The 19838-nt window shown below is 39.9% G+C and overlaps 1 protein-coding gene across 3 annotated transcripts in view; it reads left to right on the top strand.

The window, feature by feature from the left end:
• The window catches only part of ttc37 (tetratricopeptide repeat domain 37), a 59269-nt gene that overhangs the window by 36369 nt on the left and 3062 nt on the right, over positions 1–19838 (top strand). For 2 of the 3 annotated variants that reach the window (XM_087136675.1, XM_087136674.1), the window contains exons 25-45: positions 620–698; positions 1054–1115; positions 1903–2028; positions 2398–2472; positions 3718–3862; positions 4093–4186; positions 8964–9041; positions 9691–9818; positions 9928–10051; positions 11128–11302; positions 11684–11730; positions 11879–11951; positions 12069–12119; positions 12445–12559; positions 12801–12848; positions 13556–13690; positions 16608–16714; positions 17471–17626; positions 18235–18372; positions 18835–18962; positions 19709–19838. In XM_087136675.1, the coding sequence (XP_086992801.1) occupies positions 620–698; positions 1054–1115; positions 1903–2028; positions 2398–2472; positions 3718–3862; positions 4093–4186; positions 8964–9041; positions 9691–9818; positions 9928–10051; positions 11128–11302; positions 11684–11730; positions 11879–11951; positions 12069–12119; positions 12445–12559; positions 12801–12848; positions 13556–13690; positions 16608–16714; positions 17471–17626; positions 18235–18372; positions 18835–18962; positions 19709–19838 (2214 nt within the window). The remainder of the gene's footprint in view (positions 1–619; positions 699–1053; positions 1116–1902; positions 2029–2397; positions 2473–3717; positions 3863–4092; positions 4187–8963; positions 9042–9690; positions 9819–9927; positions 10052–11127; positions 11303–11683; positions 11731–11878; positions 11952–12068; positions 12120–12444; positions 12560–12800; positions 12849–13555; positions 13691–16607; positions 16715–17470; positions 17627–18234; positions 18373–18834; positions 18963–19708) is intronic. The other variant, XM_022231259.2, reaches the window with a different exon arrangement.

Raw genomic sequence — 19838 nt, 5'->3', positions numbered from 1 at the left:
TTATTTTTCAGAAAATAACCTTGTAAATTGACTGCACCATGTCTTGATGCCAAACCTGTACTCCAGTTTCATTTGACATTTCATTGATGGTCAACTATTTAGTTGATCATAAGGGTGTAATATTTAAGCATTATGGAGAAAATGGGCAAAATTCGTGGAACTAAGTGAGTGGGACATCGTTGCACGCCGGTCATGCCAGCATGCCTGTTGGTATGGGGATACCATGGCTACTCAGTGTAGACAGTAGGCAAAGTTGATTCTGGCTCAACTTTGTTGATCATTCGTAGGCTGGTTTGGGTGTGTCTTCATTGTCAGCGACACTTCTGTTTGACATGTTTCCACATGTCTGCATTGCAGTTTGCATCTTAATTGTGTTGCTCTCTACATTTCTTACGTCGATATGGAAACCAGGCTTGACTCTCACTGGGAGAGATATTGAATAAATTGACTCTGTATTCCCTTCAAAAGTTCAAGTACCTTTTTGTTATTTGCACTTTTTCATCTAATGATGTAATGCTTAGTTCCTTTTCATACATAGGAATTTTCAGCAACTCTGCTCCAAAATTACTTTTGAAAGGAGACACATATCACATTTTTGGTTATTTTTCTTTTTGGGTAGTGTCTTAAAAAAGCTGTGGTTGTGGACAGCACAAACCATAATCACTGGACAGCACTGGGAGTCATAGCAGCTGGCAAAGGTACACAAGGAATGAAGATTATATCATGTTTTTGCCTTTATGGAGAATAGAATGAAATCTGCTTTTTTCTTTTACCTACAGAAGTTTTAATGAACACTGCATACTCAGTGATGCTTGAGAGAAAAAAATTGTGGGCTTGCCTAGGAAAAACTTGAACAATATTAAAATTTGTATTGTACGGTGCTCCAGATTTTGAATGATTGTTTCAAGTATGGCAGATAATGGCAGATAGTATGCAAAGCTTGCCGGGCTGCCAGGCTGTGTTTTTTTACGTTGGAGAACATCATTAAGATACTACATTGTGCTATTGAAATGGCTGAAGGTAGCATTGAATGTGAGTTTGTGTTTCTTTCAGATGTGGACAACCCTGCTTTAGCACAGCATGCTTTTATCAAGTCCATACAAGTAGAAGCTAATGTAAGAAAACCCAATTAATTCAAAACTGTGTCAAGTTTCCCCCGAGAATTTTTAGAAAAAAACGATGGATACATTCATTATCCACTGGAAAGATTTGTTGATTTTCAACATAAACTATAAGGGAAACAACAAGGTAGACTTGAAATGGGTTTTAGGCTGAACAAATGGATTGAAATGGGTTCAAAGCCCAGACCTGTAAGATACCACTCTGATGCCCAAGTAAGTTAGCTATCCAACCCTTACTTGTTAATGACTTGTAAATATTCTGTTATTGTAGTTTATTGATGAAATGTCACATTTTATGGGAAAAAGCCAAATTGCCTAAGACGTACATTGTGATGAATAAAAACACACACAAAACCTACAAATTTCACCACATGATTTCAGTGTCAAGAGCATGGCAGGCAGTGTTACAATAATTTCTCAGGATTCCACAACAGTGTGTCAGTATTATAAAGCAATTCAGAACTCAAACACACTCATTCTCAGACAAATAATTACGTTATTTTTATTATTATATAAAGTCATATGTGAAGAAATCAAGGAAAGGATCTTCAAAAAAGGCAATGGACTTTGGGGAAATTGAGGAAGAAAACATGTTACACAAGAACATATCAAAGTTAGAGTATATTGTTTAAACGATGGTAAAGTATGTGAATTCCAAACAGGCAACAAGAGTGTTATGAAGAAGTACGACAAACTGTCACACAAGAAGATATCAGCGTTAGAATTTATTGTTTTAAAGATGACAGAATTTGTGAGTATTTTGTGGATATCTGTGCCATAGAATGTGGTGGCCTGGACCAACCTGGGTGCCCTGTATCTCACTAAAGGCAACATAGAGTTAGCCCATCAAGCCTTCAAGATCTCTCAATCTCTAGAACCAAGCTATGTCAACTGCTGGATTGGTCAGGTGAGAGCTATGTTAGAATCAGGTTCTTTTTACTCCACAGCTGCTGTGGTTTTAGCACTTGCATAATACCTCTGTGATGCCCTGATTACACCACAGAAAATCATTCATTAGAAAGAAAGAAAAGATAAATTGCCTTCATATCTCAACATAGACACAGTAAAAACACCTTATGGTTGTAAGTAAATGACGAATGACTGAGAAATGATAAATTAGTTACTAAATTACAGTGTCATTTAGTAATTATGCAACCAGTTACTTAGCTGCACAGCAATGCATTTAATGTGAAAATTCAATCCTTATTTAAATCAAAATTAATAAAATTATACAACTTTTGTTTGCTATCTGTTTTTGATATACTATTTTTTTTAGGCCTTGGTGGCAGAATCATCGGTTCCAGAAGAAGCCATGGATTTGTTTCGACATACAACAGAGCTAGCAACTCATGTGAGGAGAAACATTGACATTTTGTGTGACCACTGTCAGTTTCCCTCCGAACCCTTCATTCATTGATTCCACAAAACCTGTTTGGCCCTTCACCAGTACCCTGTCTAATTCTATATCACACACAGCTCTTGTAGTATTTCAAATCTTTTTGATTGATCACCATGATCATTCAGAATCCTCCAAAATATTTTTGAGGATTTTTCATTGCTGGAGAAGATTGAGCTCATCACTTGGTATTACTTGACATGAGACTCTATTGGGAAAGTTAACCACTTCGGGCCGGGGCATTTTTCAACGTTGAGGATGCTGGGCCGGCATGACTATCATTTTTTCTGTTTTCAAAATCCTTCAACAATTCATCATTCCCTTTAACAGTCGTTTATAGCCGCACAGAGTAATCTTCAGGCACTACTCTAAGTTGACAGGTGACCTTCATTGACGCCCGAATATTTCAGCCAGGCCTGCAGCCTTGTAAACAGAGCCCAGATTGTGCGGTGTTATACAACTGTCTTTTGTTCACGAACCTGGCTCAGTGCACTGCTGACCTCTTTTCAATAGGGGCCAGATTAGCATGCAGCGGTGCTGTGTGGCTCATCGCTGCGGTGGTGGAGAGCTTTTGTCCCCGGTGGTAATCCGCTTGCTCTAAATACCCCAAACCCTGGTATACGGTTTCAAAATAACGCTGGGTTATCACCACTTTTGAGAGTGAAAAATGCCGGTCATGCCCAGCAGCCTGGTCTTTTGTTCGGAGTACGGTCTTTTGTTACAGGGCCCTGTTTCCTTTGTCCGAGTTCGGAGACCCCGGCCACCCATATAAACCATACGGCTCCGATTTCGGAGTCCCCGGCTGGTAGTGGTTAAAAAATGTATCATTTGTTTTCAGCAAAGTGTAGGAGTTTATGGGCATTTAGGAAGGTTGCCAACGTAAGTGTCAAATTAGAATGGTACACCCATGCCTGCTTGTACATGTACATCACAAATACACATGTACTTGAAATACATCAGCACATGTCATCTGAGAGCCGTACTATACATGCCTTAAGACAGGATAAGGACAAGGGGTGAGGGCAAGTATAGAAATAGTGAGTTGTTGAAGAATGTCATGCATTCTTGAACAGGACTGTCTTGGAAATAGTACATTAGAAGTGAAATACTTGTTCAGTGTTATGGTTTCTCAGTATACTGCTTATGTAAGTTCAAACAAATTACACAGCATATTTGAAAATTTGTCTCCCTGTCTGACAGAGTGAAGGAGCTATTGGCTATGCCCACTGGGTCTGCCAAACTCTTTTGGATCCCTCTCTTGATAAGACCTCAGAGCGCTATCGTTACAACATTGTCCAGATGGATGCTGTCTCCATGGCAACAGTTGGCCTGGATAAGGTCACAGGTCAGTGAAATTTGCAACTAATATCTGAAATGTTTTGACAGTGAAGGCTATTCAAAACTAGGCAAGATATTTGGTTACAAAGTGGGGAAGTTTAGAAAACAGGTACTTGTCTCATAAGTGTGTATTATCCAAAGCAATTTCCTGTTTCTGCTTTTCAAAAATCTGATAATTTGAAAAGACTCAAAATACTTTTTTTTCCTGAGCAAGTGAAATTTTAAATGTTTTTTCAGATCGGATCCAAAATGATGCATGTGCCTACACAATGTATGGACTTCTGCTTGAACGGCAAGGTTTGCACAAAAGTGCTGAAAAAGCATTTGCAAGGTATTGTATTGAGAGCATTATTGGAGAATTCAACTTGATGTTTTTTGTCCCCCCCCCAGCAAGCTGGAAGCTCAGAATCTGCCAAGGGTCAAAATTCCAACTCTTTTAAGTCTGGTACGAAATTCCAAAGTCCATTCTACTAGTCAAGAATGCTTTGGACCATGGCACTGGAGCAAACAAATCTCATTGAACAATAGCGGTCAGTGAGATAAAGTATGCCAACCGTAGAGCAATTGGCCCACTTAATTTGCATAACCTTTGCAACAATTTACATTACTGAAATGTAACGGATTCTTTATAATTCTGTCATGAAAAGGTATGAAAGAGATCTAGAAGAAATAAAATGCTTTTTCATTTCATGCCCATTTTCCAAAGAATACCTCGACAGGGACTAATATACACAACCCTTCGCAACTCTAAAGCCCCTTACTATTCTTTTCCTTTTACAGTCACTTCACCCTTTGTCACTTTGTCCACAATGGCTTCGCCCATTTACCATTTTTCCCATTTCTGTGCAAAATCATCAATCCTGTTATCATAATAAAAGTTGAGAACCTTTAACTACTTTAGATAATGAAAATGGTGGCTGGGACCCATTCAGAGATTATCTCCGTTACAGACTGAAAGAGTTATGTCTATTTGTATGGATAGGAGTCCTTTCTTTGTGGTTAATTCTGGTTCATCCAAGTGGACAGGGTTGAGTTTAGACAGTTATCAAAGTCATTAGGACAATTGTGGTAGAGTGATCCTTGTTTGCTTTAGGATTGTTAGACATTAGTACAATTTTATTTCCTTTGGGCGAGTGAGAATGCATTTTCATCCAGTTTAAGACTTACCAGCTGCGTTGGTTTTATACCCTGTCAGTGTGAATTTAATCAAACGTCAATTCTTAACTAGCTACCTAATAAAAAACCATAACTTCTCAAGAAAAGCCCAAGCCCAATTGTGGGCCGTTAGTTACCTTTTCAATTGTAACTCAACTTCCTATCTGAATAGTGTTTTGAAAATTAGTCAAATTTAAAGTCTTGAAAAGCTGAAAATCTGTCCACAGAATTGATCAGGTTACAAGTATTAGAAAAGTTGGGTCCTAGAATATTTCCGTTTTGTCAAGCCCTCAATTTTCCATTAATAATACGCATACGGGGAAATGATGTAGTGCTACCTTGTACGACTGAAATGTTAAGTAAAGTATGCACGTGATGTAATTAGACATGGTGACTAGCAAGCTCCTTGGTTGCCAGGTTGACAGGAATAAGTATATGTACTTATCGTGATTAGTCCATACAAAGTGGGGGCAATAGGAGGCTGACTTCTGAAACTTCTAATAATAATAATAATAATAACACATTTCTTATATAGCGCATCACATCAGTGATGATGAGCAACCGGCCCATTAAAAAGGGATTAAATCAGACCAGCAAGTGCGCATGGTCCAGTGATGATTAAAAAATGGTTTGAAAATGACAAGACTAACAAAAAGCTGTATGGACTGAAATGCCACTACCTGCAACTATCTGCAAGTGTACAGGGTTAACCTAGAAAGAGCCTGAAAATTGGTAAATGACACGGACAAGACTTTGCCTCAGCACTGGTAAAGGTCTTGTAAAAATTCTGTCATTTTTAAAGTAGCATTTCTCGTCATCATTCATATAATCGAGTCTAGGGGGTAATCACATAGGAACGTTAGTTCTCAACCAGTCCATTGTAGTGTCAAGGATGGCTGTAAAAGGGATTCTAGTCCCACAGGATGTGTGCAGTCATCTGTGAAGACTCACAGAGACCCGTCATTGGCTGTGGTGCCAGTTAGGTGGAGAGGAATTGGTTTTTCTAAACCCAGTCCTGTGTGAGTTGAGTCTGAGTCTGACATAAGGCTTGTACATGTACTTGAGATTGTTCACCACTAGATTTGTCGACCACACAGGCATGATATCCTGAAGGCTGGTGGTCATGCTCTCCTGCTGCTCTCTGAACTACTGTACTGTCCATGTAAAACAAATCAACAAAATCGGGTATTCTAACATTTTAGAAAGTAGAAGAAAAAATATATACATTGTATGTTTAATATATTTGTAATTAAAGAAGTTTAAGAAATAAATACATGAAATAACTGAAGAACCTTCCAGACATGTTCTGCCAAAATGGAACGAATTGCTTTCTCGATCAAATCAAGCCAGGAGGATTTGACCTTGCATGTAGTTCATCATTTGGCATGGCACAGGCTGGTGGGGCTCTGGAGTTCCCCTAACACTCCCAAAATTTCAAAGGTTGAGAGTACTGAAACAAAAAGAACATGGTTAAAACAAACACAAATCTTGTCAGATATAAAATACTAATTATTAATATGACAAAAACATTAACTAAGGCACTGAACAAGAGTTCAAAGGCTGTTCCTTGGAAATGCATGACAAAGTTTTGAGGAGATGGGCCTTGGAACATAGTGAGCAGAGCTGATTAGTAAGTCACAAGTAAAGTTAGAAACACACTCTGTAGCCTAACATAGAGTGCTTTGGGGGACCAATCGATGGGGATAAAGTCAGTAGTTTATTTACAAACAATGCAAAGGATACAGGCATGTTTATTCTTTGAGTCTCCAAAAAATTCATACCATTATTTACTAGTTTATGTAATGCAGGGCCCAAATGGAAATAGTTTGTTAGGACTCCCATCTCCAGGCGAGCATTACATAACTTGGTGCAAGCCCACAAGAGAGTTTGTTATTGTCTCTAATTAATTACAATGATACAGAGGGAATGACTGTGAGTTTTAGGGTTGACGGTAGTGCAGTGTCCAAGTTGTCAATCAGCAGGTGAGTTTACTGATCAAAAGATGGTAGGTAAACCGAATGTCAAAGGAAGTTTCTCTCTAAAATCAAATTTATACCGGTAGTGCGTAGCCTTTGACATTTGTCCAAAGATACCAACTCTAAGATTGTTACCATGCCTGGGCTTAAATTGAAGAATCTTATGATATCCTCTCAGTACCCCTGTATTAAATCTGGGGATGAAGATTCATCCAGGAAGTATGCTATTCAGTGCAGCACCATTGTTGCCCAGGTTAGCTTCTTTCCCTCTGCATTTCATTAATATTTTAACTGCTTAGGTTGAAAGTACAGAATGGTTCAAAGTAGTTTTCACTTTTCGTGTTATCATGATTTTGTCAAATTTCAAAGAAAAAAGTCATAATACCTACGTTAGGAGTGAAAGATTGATAGACTGAAAAGTATTAGTTATTAAATGCATCTTACTTTGCAATTTGCTTTTCTTTTTGCCAAAAACTACCAAATGTTGGAGTTCTGGGCTGCAGTGAGATCTCCCTTTTTCACCTTTCTCCTTTTTTTACCATTTCATTTAAAATGTTCTCTGTGATTTTCTCTACATAACCTCATGAAAGTAAATGTAGAAACTTCACCAATTCCTGAGCCTCCGTAGTAATGGGCTAGCAATGTAGCATTGTTCATGACTGACTGACCATACTGAGTTTGCACAATTTTGCCCTATTCTGTGACCAAGATATGACCTCCCTTTGGTCTGAACTTACAGAATTGACAGTAAAATGTTAACAACACTAAGTAATAAGGTCAATACTCTCACTTGGTGACTAATGTAGCTGTCTGCCTTGAGCAGAAGGGCCCCCATCATTGGTAGAATAGAGCCATGTTGGTTGGGAGCGTTCATTTTACTGGTAGCAATGCACCCGTAACATGTGCACGTCTGTTGTTTGGAAAATTGTACCCTCTCTTGGTCCAGCTTGGGGCTCATAGAAGGCAAGCAAACCGAAACTGCAATGTTGCAGTAGAGAGCATGGTAATTCTGCAATGCAATGGCCTGTCAAACGTGCACATACAGACATGTATTGGAAAAGTGGCAAATATGTATAATAGCAGTGCAGGGGCGAAGTATTTGTGGGTGAAGTGGAAAAGGGGAAATGATCAATACCCCAAGGGCCATCCCACATTGAATTGCATGCACCTTGTATTTTACATTCATTTTGAGTTCATTTTGAGTACATTAACCACTACCAGCTGGGGACTCCGAAATCGGAGCCGTATGGTTTATATGTGTGGCCGGGGTCTCCGAACTCGGACAAAGGAAACAGGGCTCTGTAACAAAAGACCGTACTCCGAACAAAAGACCAGGCTGCTGGGCATAACCGGCATTTTTCACTCTCAAAAGTGGTGATAATCCAGCGTTATTTTGAAACCGTATACCAGGGTTTGGGGTATTTAGAGCAAGCGGATTACCACCGGGGACAAAAGCTCTCCACCACTGCAGCGATGAGCCACACAGCACCGCTGCATGCTAATCTGGCCCCTATTGAAAAGAGGTCAGCAGTGCACTGAGCCAGGTTCGTGAACAAAAGACAGTTGTATAACACCGCACAATCTGGGCTCTGTTTACAAGGCTGCAGGCCTGGCTGAAATATTCGGGCGTCAATGAAGGTCACCTGTCAACTTACAGTAGTGCCTGATGATTACTCCGTGCGGCTATAAACGACTGTTAAATGGAATGATGAATTGTTGAAGGATTTTGAAAACGGAAAAAATGATAGTCATGCCGGCCCAGCATCCTCAACGTTGAAAAATGCCCCGGCCCGAAGTGGTTAATCTGTGAGTAGAACATACATGTTAGTTTGTTTGTTTCACCCAAGTTTGCACTATATAGACTTTTCTTGATTAAAAGGGTCCATTACAGAGGTTCTGTTTCATTCATTTTAGGTACGAGTGTAAAACAAATCTCCCTCACTTATCTGGTTATCTTTGCCTTCAATATTTTGGCAGGGCATTGGAGTTGGTTCATGATACTCGGGACCAAGAGAGGTTAAACCTAGCTAAGGCCAATCATGCTAGAAGTCTCTGGTAAGTCTGGTGTACTTGCTATTGTTGTTGCTCATTGTTAGCTTTCCTCAAAATTCTGCCAGATTAGGGAGGATAGATCCTGGACACTGTTAGCTTGATTACATGGGTCTTAATGCTCCTTTTCTAGTCTGGTGGCTGTGGAGAGAATGTATGTAAATCGAGACATAGCACAAAATTTTATTGCGTCAGTGGCCCTCTTTGTGCATCTTCTTAGAAAGTGTCAGAATGATTCATTCCCTAAAGCATTTGCTTGGACAGCAGTTTTAAAACATTGGAGTTTTTGGAAAGTTAAGACACAATCCCAGGCTTTGGAGATTTGCGCCATTACAAAATCCACTGAGTGTGTAGCCGAACTGTGTAAAGAACATGGAACTTGATTTGTTTTAGTTAGTAGTAATTAGCAATAACTGGGTTGTCAGTAATCGGCTTGGTATTTCAACAATGCAAGCTCAAAGCGAAGCACATTGTAGGTCATTTGAGAGCATTAATGCATGCGAGGTTGGCCCTATCAACACAGCCACACAGCGACTTACTCTCATGTTCAAACTTACATGATAAAAGTTGGTTGTTTTGTTCTCAAATGACCTAGCCTGTTTCAAATACTGAACTGGCTCTTTCACTCAAATTTCCTACATTTCCTGTTGACCAGCTCTGTTGGCCACTATGAGGAGGCCATCAAGCAATTTCAAGGCATCACTCCTCTTATTCGGCTAGAAGAGATCTGCAATCTAGCTCTAGCCCTCTACAAGACAGGGAACATGCAGGCTAGCTACCAGGGTGAGTTGAACTTGTCAAAATAATCAACTGTGCTAGAGACATTGCAGCTATTTCCTTTGGAATTGCTTTTTCTCCGTTTCCACTCATTTTCCTCTTGTCCTGTTTCCAGCTTATGAGCAAGCCCTGCAATTGGCTGGCGATGGTGGGCTCAGATCCCAGTTACTGACTTGTCTAGGCATGGTGGCATTTCAGTGTGGGGATAGCAACCAGGCTAAAACACTACTCTTCCAAAGGCAAGCTCTTTTATTACAATCATTATAATCAAATGTTGGATTGTTATGGTAGTTGCTGGTTATGAATTAAATGTTTCCAGGCTTTAGAACAAGCTTTAAGAAGTCTGGGTGGAGTCTGCTAAGTTGGCTCCAATATGTTTAAAATTGACTCTGAGTCCAAATTTGTCATGTAAATGGCATTGGTAAAACCTTTGTGCAGGTTGAAAGTCCATGAATACAGTTGAGTGTTAAGTGGTACAGTTAAGTATTAAGTAATACTTAATACTCAACTGTATTCACTGTAAAAGTTTAACTTGAAAATTCCATTTCCAAAACTGATACTTTCCAGAAACACAATTAGCAAAATGACACATCGTAGTATGGAATTAAATCAGAATTGATTTTAACTTACTGTTAGAAGCATCAACACTCAAGCATCAACACTCGAGTAAACAGGTGAATGAAGATCCTGCTTGTCAAATGATTTGGAATAAACTCAACTCAATTCTAGCTTCAGCACAATTATAACTGGTTCTACTGAAAGATCTTACAGTAGCGTGACTTTCCTGCTTGGAGTCTGTAGTCCCAACTGACTGGACCACGCCCGAAAGAAAACCGGCAAGAATTTTAGGGCTCCTCACTATAAACCATGGCTTTAAACAAAAGTACATTCCATGCCCACTCATGCAGACTCAACCATTATACATACACATTCTTATAAGGTAGTGTTCATTCAACTGGGAAACACAATGCAATGAAATAAGGCCACAAGTGAATATTCATTAGGCCTAAAACTAACAGCCAATAAGAATTAAGGGGAAAATAGACTGCTTTTCATTGGGAACTTTTACTCTCTTACATGGTAAACGTACACAAACTGATTGGAGGAATTAGTCATTCTTTTCTTCAAACACTTTGTTTATCACTCTAATTCAAAGTTGGGAATTAGTTCTGTTCTATTTCTGAGTCATCGAAGCATAGAGGGGAGAAGACATTATTGAAATGAGGGTACATTAAACATTGTTTTTATTAATTTCAGTGTATCATTTTTTTGGCCCTGTGCATTATCTTGTGGAATTGTTTTCATGAATTGTCAGTTCCCAGGAGTCAGAGCCAGCACCCGAGGGTCTCCTAGCTCTCCTAGCTTTAGGTGTGCACCAGGAAGACATGACACTAGCCACAGCTGCTGTGACTGAACTTCAGAAATTGAAAGACAAGCATGGCTTTGTAGCGGATGTGGCCTTTGCTGGGGCTGTGCTGTATGCTCTTCAGGTAGAGCCCTGCATACACTTAGGGTTAGATCGCAGGATATCAATCATCGCACTACAAAAGGGTCAGGTTATTTTTTTTTCAGCCATATTTCACAGCCAGGAAGGGGGGAGATTCTGTCATTCCTGCAGATCTTTGCCAGGTATTGATACTGATCCCTCATACAGACAAGTTCATCTAAGTCAGGTTACCAGCCAAATGTAGTGATATGTATTGCTTTAGACTGGTTCCTCATTCATTTTTAAACACATCAATATGCTAAGCATTATTTAAATGTCCAGGTCTTCTAGACCTTGTCACAGTCTTTTGTAATTTTTATTGATCAAATTCTCATCTTGAACAGGTCTATTAAAATATTAAATTGCTGTGTGTGTGTTTTTATAGGGTCAATTTCACCTTGCCTGCAGACAGGTTACCAAAGCAACAGGAAGGTAGGTTCACATCTCAAAACCTTTTTTTTTTTCTTAATTTTTATCTTATCAGGCAGGATTAGGAGTTATCGTATGGCAGGATCATGGTATATTTCTGCTTTTATAACCCAGTAATCCTGTCACACAATTTTTCATCCTATTCCAACAGACATCCTGGTTTATCTGAGTTGTGGCGGCTTATGGCAGAGGTCATTCTCCAACTTCTTCCTCAAAAGGCCAAGGTAACCAGATGACAAATTTTGCAATTACAACGTTGGTCATACTTTTTTAAGGGTTAAAGTTTATCGTGACAGTTGGGTGAGTTCCCATGGCATTGTTTAATTCTCTGATATTTGTAGGCAGCCATTGTCTGTAGCCATGCTTCCCTCCAGGACAAAGAGATATCCAAGGTAAGAAACATTCAATTTATTTAGCACTTAAGAAAAAGATAAAACATTGGTTCCATCTTCCTCGGGTTCATTCCCAGCTTATAAAGGGCAACAACTCCCATTGTATGACATGCACAGAAAGATTGTAAACATTGGAAGTAGCCCATACAAGTTTTTAATCACCTGTGATGTATTTTTTATCAATTGCACTACTAGATTTCCTCCTGGGACATAGTTTAGTTATGCTGACGTGTTCATCAAGAAGTTTTAAAAAGTTTTTTTTTTAATTTCTCTACCCCGATTGTATTTTTGATTGCTGTTTTATATGAACTTTCTCTCCTGGTAGGAGTCAGTGTCAACATATGCCTTGGCCACCCTAGCAGTTGGTCAGCATGGTCAATTAATTCCTGCCAACCAGCGATGTCTTAGTGCTGCACAGAAATCTGTTCATATCTACCCTGGTAAGACAATGCTTCCATGAACACTGAAAGACAACTCTCTAGAACTACTCTTATGACATAATGGTTCATCAGTAGAAGAGTATTGCAGAAGGGCACCGCAGTACTAAAATGGTTTTAGCTGCAAACGGAAATAAGAATATTTTGCACACTGAATTTGTAGTTGAACCATTAACTAGTAACAATAACCATGCCAAATCCAACAAGATTCTTTGTGATTTGAACTAAATCTTTGGGGTTGCAGGGCTACTAGAACAAATAAGCAGGTGGCGTGTGGTCAGAGAGTACAATGGGAAGTCAAGTACAGTTTTGGAATGAATGCAGCTTTGTCAAACAGGCCCCATTTCATGACCTGTCAAGTCCGGATTTAACTTATCATCTCTGATAAATGAATATAGCTGGTTCACTGTTGTGTTTCTTAGGTATAAATTAAATTGTTTATTCAACAGACTGCGAACATAAACATTGACTCTGGTGTCCATGTACACCCCATTTGGCAGTAACACCTGCATGGACATCTGCAGTTATTTCTCTTGCCTACCACACGGCTATTGTTTATTTCCATTACTTGAGTGTTTCAGTATTAATGCCTGGCCATCTACTATTCTAGTCAGTCCTGATGAAGATCTCCCGATCGAAACGTTGACTTTATCCTATGTTCTTCATCTCTGGTTTACAAACATATGTTCATTATATTGTAAATGTGTACAACCGTTGCTGTAATATGCTGAGCTACAAAGTGCAAAAGTTTCGATTATTGTAGGAGATGTTTGGTTTACATTTAGTAATGTTGTTGCTGTTAGTCTTTGTTTGTGATGAGATCCCCGGCAGCATTACATATGAATACAAAAAGCAGGACTCACAAGAAATTGGGGATTAAACCCCCTGCCCCAATGCAAGCTTGTTAGTAATATACCTACAGAGTGATCTTCAAACGAAAGGTTTACGTTAAAACCAATGCATTTTTATTGCCCATTCTCCTTTGTTGTATTTACACAGACTCTCTTGAGAACTGGGCAGCCTTGAGTGCCAGCTACCTCTCTCATGGTATATGGAACGCCACCCAGAACAATAAACAACATGATGATTCAAACAACTTGGCTTCCAAGCTAGCTACATTTGTTCAGTCATGGGGTGAGAATGCTGGTCACTGGGGATCTGTTTAAAATGAAAATTGCATTCCAAGATCTTTCACAGTCAGCAAGGATTCTCTTTACTGGTACAGCAGTGGCAAAGGTTTTATGGCCTTGTATTAATTATATTTCTAGCTCTCCTCTAAATTGCTAAATTTGTACTTGCGAGCTCATTAACATTTTGTGATCCCACAGGTAATTTACATGTAGAATAAGAGGTGGGCATTGATTGTGAAAACACAGTCGACTCCCGTTATTACGAGGGCCAGCGGACTTTCACAATTCTGTCGCTATAGCCGGAGCGTCGTTAAGACCGGAGCGCAATTTTTCACACTCATTTTGCACAAGTTTATAGCCACGTACATGTCTGTTGGAATCATGTACAGGTACACCAATACCCCACGCCGAACACATGAAAAGACGATGTTATGCATCTCTGATTGATGCTAAATATTTATCTAATGTTGATGAATAAAATGATATAAATAAAGTACATTTAAAAGTCAAATATTTGACCACCTGGATCAGAAGAATAGCCAAGTGAGAAGAAACATTCAAGTCCGTGCCGATAAGTACGTCACACGTCCTGAGTGTACGTTTTGCTTTTGTCATGTATTGGCTAAAACCAGTCAAAAGAGGGCGCCACTATTACCAGTATGTCCGGGGGCGCAATGTCATTGATTAAAGATTGTCAAGATGAAACAACATTACGTTGAAGTTCTCACAAAGGTGCATTGATAAGGTGTTGACAGGCTTGGAAAACTTGATGCCCGAATCGGGACAAAAGGTTTGTCGTTGACAGCTGCAGATAATACGGTTTGGAAAAAAGTCGCTGTAAATGGGTTGAGAACAATACTTTTGCTCGCATGGGGTCTTCACAAATCGCCGTTGTAGGCGGAGTCTCGCAATGTCCGTGCACGTATTAACCAAATATTTCTCCATAGCAATGAACACAAATTGACCTAGGCCCAGGGATTTGCAAGCATTTTAGGGGTGGTTGGGGGGGGGATAAACCATAACTGACATGGTCAACACTGGTGAAATTGAACAGAAACTTGTACTGGAGGTCATTTTTCTTTGGTTTCCAGTGAAAACCATTTTGTTTTTGTTTACTTAACCCTAACACTCCTCAGTCCTCCAACAGGTGAAGGATTGAGGAGGGTTAGGGTTAATTACTCTTTGTCACCAGGCAGCACCCTCTCCCTTGGATTTTGTGTTTTTTATGGGCACTCATTCAATAAAGGAACCCTCAAGAGTCTTCAAATTACATCAGAAGGTTCTTGGAGGTTTGGCAGTGCTGAAAAGATAGATCCAAATCACTTTTATGTGTACCAGCTTGATAGCCCTTGGGGAAAGTTTTTGAAAGAGTGCCACATTAATTTCATATGCAGAAGAGTGTTTTGGTAGATTCCAGAAGTTTTCTAGTTGAGATGTCATTGAAATGTTATGGGGCAAAAGTTAATGTTTGCCTTTACCTTTCTTTACACATGAATCATGGCTGATGAGGCTGTGGAATGTTATACATGTAGCATATACATAGGAAAGTGCTTGTCAAGAAGAGAGCAATAACATTCTGAAATCAGCAGGCAGTGTAAATGCTTTATTTCATTAAATAATAAAGCATGTGAATGCTTTATAAATACATGTATTTGTTCAAAAGGAATGAGAGATATTCCACGTGTTCAAAAATTGCATCTGGGGCCAAGAGTTGAGATGTGCTCTGGTCTGAGTTAAATACACGTTTCATAATTTCATCGTAGTTTTCTCTTTCTTAACCACTTCGTGCCGGGGTATTTTTTAATGTTGATGATGCTGGGCCGGCATGACTATCATTTTTCCGTTTTCAAAATCCTTCAAAATTCATTTCATTTAACGGTCATTTACCCGCACCAAGTAATCTTTAGGCACTACTGTAAGTTGACAGGTGGCCTTCATTGACGCCCGAGTATTTCAGCCACGCCAGCAGCCTTGTAAACAGAGCCCAGATTGTGCGGTGTTGTATAACTGTCTTTTGTTCACAAACCTGGCTCAGTGCACTGCTGACCTCTTTTCAATAGGAGCCAGATTAGCGTACAGCGGTACTGTGTGGCGGAGCGCCTTTGAGCGCTGCGGTGGTGGAGCACCTTTGTCCCCGGTGGTAATCCGCTCGCTCTCAATGCCCCAAACCCTGGTATACGGTTTCAAAACAACACTGGATTATCACCACTTTTGAGAGTGAAAAATGCCGGTAATGCCCAGCAGCCTGGTCTTTTGTTCGGAGTACGGTCTTTTGTTACAGGGCCCTGTTTCCTTTGTCCGAGTTTGGAGACTCCGGCCACCCATATAAACCACATGTCTCCGATCCCGGAGTCCCCGGCAGGAAGTGGTTAATGCTGGTATAGACAAATTTGCATTTTCAATGTAAACTTTGCAGTATTTGGAAAGGCTTGCATGGTGACAGAGTTGTAGGATCCTTTTTTATAACCTTCCCCCACTGTGCTTGTGATGTCAACAGAAGTGTACTGGTGTGTCATACATAGGGTGGACCTCTGCACAAAAGAAGTCCACATAATGCAGGGTACGATGGCATTGTATGGACATGCACATGTCGGCACAAGGTTCCCCCTCTCTGGAAAAGGGGTTTAGAGATATTTTGGGGTAGGGGTCATCTGTGGTAAAAGGAAGAGGAATAGTCAAGGAAACCTTGTACAAAAACCAGCCAAAATCTTGTTCCTGGTTGAAGAAAAATGAGTATTTTCACTGCATTTTCTTAACTGCACAGAAACAAAGGAATGTCCACAGTAAATGTAAACATGGTTGTACTAAAAGAGTGAATTTAAACGTTGGTGGTGAGCCAAATTGAACATTTGATTCTCGTAGTCTTGTTCTCTCAGAACGAAGACAATCAATGTTACAATAATTCTTGTCTTTTTTTTCAGCTGAGAAGTGTGGTAATTCAGCCATTCAGCAGTGGGCGGGGCTTCAGGTGGTTGTCAGCTTAATGCATGAGGGCAGGCTACAAAGGGCTGATGCACTCACTAGGAAGGTTAGTCGATCCAAATGTGATTCACAGTAATGTTTACTACCATAGGGGTCACCATAGAGAAGTCATATTTGCAGTTCATAATAAAAAATAGTTACTTTTTTGCATAAGTTGTCAGCAGTTAGATACTCAACATTAATATTGGAATCATTCTCTGAGCAGTGAGTTTGTAGAGGACTTCAAAATACACATGCATGATGCTGTCCCATGTGCAAACAGTACAGAGTACTTGATTAAGTGCAGGATAATGTACTCAAGATACTGACTATGAAGAAATCAAGACAAATCTTACTGGCATATTATATTGTGAAGGAATCCTATTCTACTGGCACATCAAGGGGCCAACAGATACAGGAATTCGTAAGACTTCCAAGACTAAACTGCCAATCATCTGTTTTTTGTCCAAATTACCTTAGTCTCTTAAGTGTTCTGGTAACTTTACTTACAGGAGTGCTACATAACTACTGAAATCATGAAGAGGACTTAAAAGCTGCTAAGAAATAAATTTATATGTCACACTTTTTTGAAGAAATTAGTAATTATAGGAAGAAAATCTGAAGACATTTTTTAAGCGATTGCTTTACCAAATGTTAAAAACGTCTGCATGTGAATCTTGTTTCTTTAAGTCCATTTTGGTGAATTATTTCTGTCATAAGATTCAACTTGTTCCTTTTCTTTGATGACGTGAAATTTATGAAAGTTTGCCTAACAGCTTTCCCTCAAAATCATGAAGAGTTTTTGCTTACTGTTTGTGCACAGTTAGAGGTCATTTATCAGTCTCAACCAGACATCAAGTCAGCCTTACAGCTCCTCCAAGCCCAGGCTGTCTGCATGCAGCATGTCTCTAGTCAGAGCATTGAGTTACTCAGGACTGTCATCTCAAGAACAAGTTACCAATCATTAGCAGCTTGGCAGGTCTGTACAGAGGGGTCTAGGATGAAGGTTCCTCCCTCCCATTTCCCCACAAAATACCTTACCTATCCCCTCTTCATAAGAGTAGCACCATGTAGCAAATGCAGGAATATTCATCCTCAATATATCAAACCATTTTACTAGTGTTGCACTTGTGTAACAGTCATTAAATACCAAGTACGTACACCAACAAGAGATACTTGAATTCAGCAAGTACACTATTGAATTTACCTGTGGCTATGTTGTGCCTGGTTAGTGTTGCGTGAACAAATGAAAAACCAATTCCTTGACCTTCATTGAAATAGTAATGTATCATTGAATTTGGATGTTAGATTAATAGCACATGTTAGTTGTGAATCAAGACACCATGTTTAACTCTTGTACATGTATCATTCAGACCTTTTAATAAAATAAACTGATCGTGTATGAAACCCATTTGCCAATAACTTGTGCTCAGATCTTCAGGAGTCATTAGTGTCTGTATACAGGATTTTCCATAAACCAGACACTACAAGTTTCATTGTCTTTTTACTTGTTTATCAGAACACACTTTGGCTATATTTACCAATGCACTTTACATCATTTGTATCACTACAATCTTTGATTTCCAGTTGCTGGCCAAGCTGTATGAGCAGGAAGGTATGGTGGCGGCAGCAGAGTCTGCCTACAGACAGAGTCTAGTACACTCACATGGACAGCAGCTTGTACCGTTACTCAGACTCGCCCATCTGGCTCTCAGAGCAACTAAGGTTAGCGCATTAGTGACTCACTGTGAGTCATTCCAGAGTCCTGTACAGTCACAGGGACAGCAGCTGGAACTGTTACTCAGACTCACCCTATAATTGTAAGGCGTTCAGAGCAACTAAGGTTAGGGTCTCAGTGACTCACTGTGAGTTAGTCCACAGTCTGGTACACTCACAGGGACAGCAGATGGTACCATTATTGACTCACCCATGTGGCTTTCAGAGCAGCTAAGATAAGGCCTCAGTGACTCGCTGTATTACAGTGAGTATTACAGTGAGTATTACAGTGACTGACTTAAAGTCAGTCTACAGAAATTGGTACACTTGTAGGGACAGCAGCTTCTATGTAAAACCCCAGTAAACACTCAAGATGAGCCCTAGCCTTGTTGAAGACAGCACCACCCCACCTGAGTGACAAACACATTATTTCTATCCCGGAATAAGTGTTTTAGTGTTGTTTTCTTTCAGGCAAGCAATGAGGAACACTGGGCCGCTCTGGTCCTTGAGGCCACTAATGAGGCATTGAAGTTACAACCAACATGTCCTATAGCATTATTACTACAAGGACTCCTACACCAGCATAAAGGCAATACAAGGTAAGACTACAGGCAATGTTGTATGATTATAGGGGGTAATGTTTGAGATCACCGGTGCATCCTAGACTGGGTGCATCTCAGATACAGACACCTTGGAGCAAGTTTGAATAAAAAGTGTGGTCAACCATAGGACAAGTTTGATCAAGAATCATTGTTAATCATAGTTAGCTAATTCTTATCCATGATTAGTCTAGTGCACTTGATTACTCAAGACCACTGTAACAAGGTTGATTGCATCTCCAGGAGTCGCATGCAATACTGTATACAAAGCAGGGAGCCATGACCTTGAACTCTTGCAGTGACATTTGATCATAATTTGACAGTACTTTGCACTTTTGATGCACAGGTGTAAGACAGGGCAAGAAAAGTCAATAGTTAAGCAGTGATCTTTGGCTGAATTTCATTGCAATGTACAGATTTGAGTGTGCATTGTACGTGTTCAGTTATCAATCTTTCCTTATCACTGTTCCCCCACAGTGAGGCCAGAGATGAACCCTTTGTTTACAAAATCACTTTGTGGTCGCTGCCATTTCACCTAATCAGTTCCCTCTGTACTTGCAATTACAAAACAAAGCTTTTGTAGTTGCATTTCACAGTCTGGTTCAAAGTAGTTGACTGGAGTAGTCGCATCATCCTACATTACAGTTAAAGTTTACATAGTTTGTTCCAACTTGCTCCTGGTCCAATGGTAGGGGTTGCTGTCATTCAAATAATGCTAATACCAATGGGCCATTTCCAATTGTTAGGCAAAGCAAGAAGTGTTTCCAGCAGGTGCTTGAGATGTCCAGAGGAGACCAGATGAACTTAGCAAGGTCTGTAGCTAGATATCACATGATGCAACACTATGCCAGCAAGAAAGATGCAAACACTGCCCAG

Source organism: Acanthaster planci, linkage group LG05, assembly GCF_054643075.1.
Source record: "Acanthaster planci isolate LZ-2023a linkage group LG05, COTS_SCS, whole genome shotgun sequence".
In the NCBI taxonomy this organism is placed as follows: Eukaryota; Metazoa; Echinodermata; class Asteroidea; order Valvatida; family Acanthasteridae; genus Acanthaster; species Acanthaster planci.
This window is presented reverse-complemented; position numbering and strand designations above follow the sequence as displayed.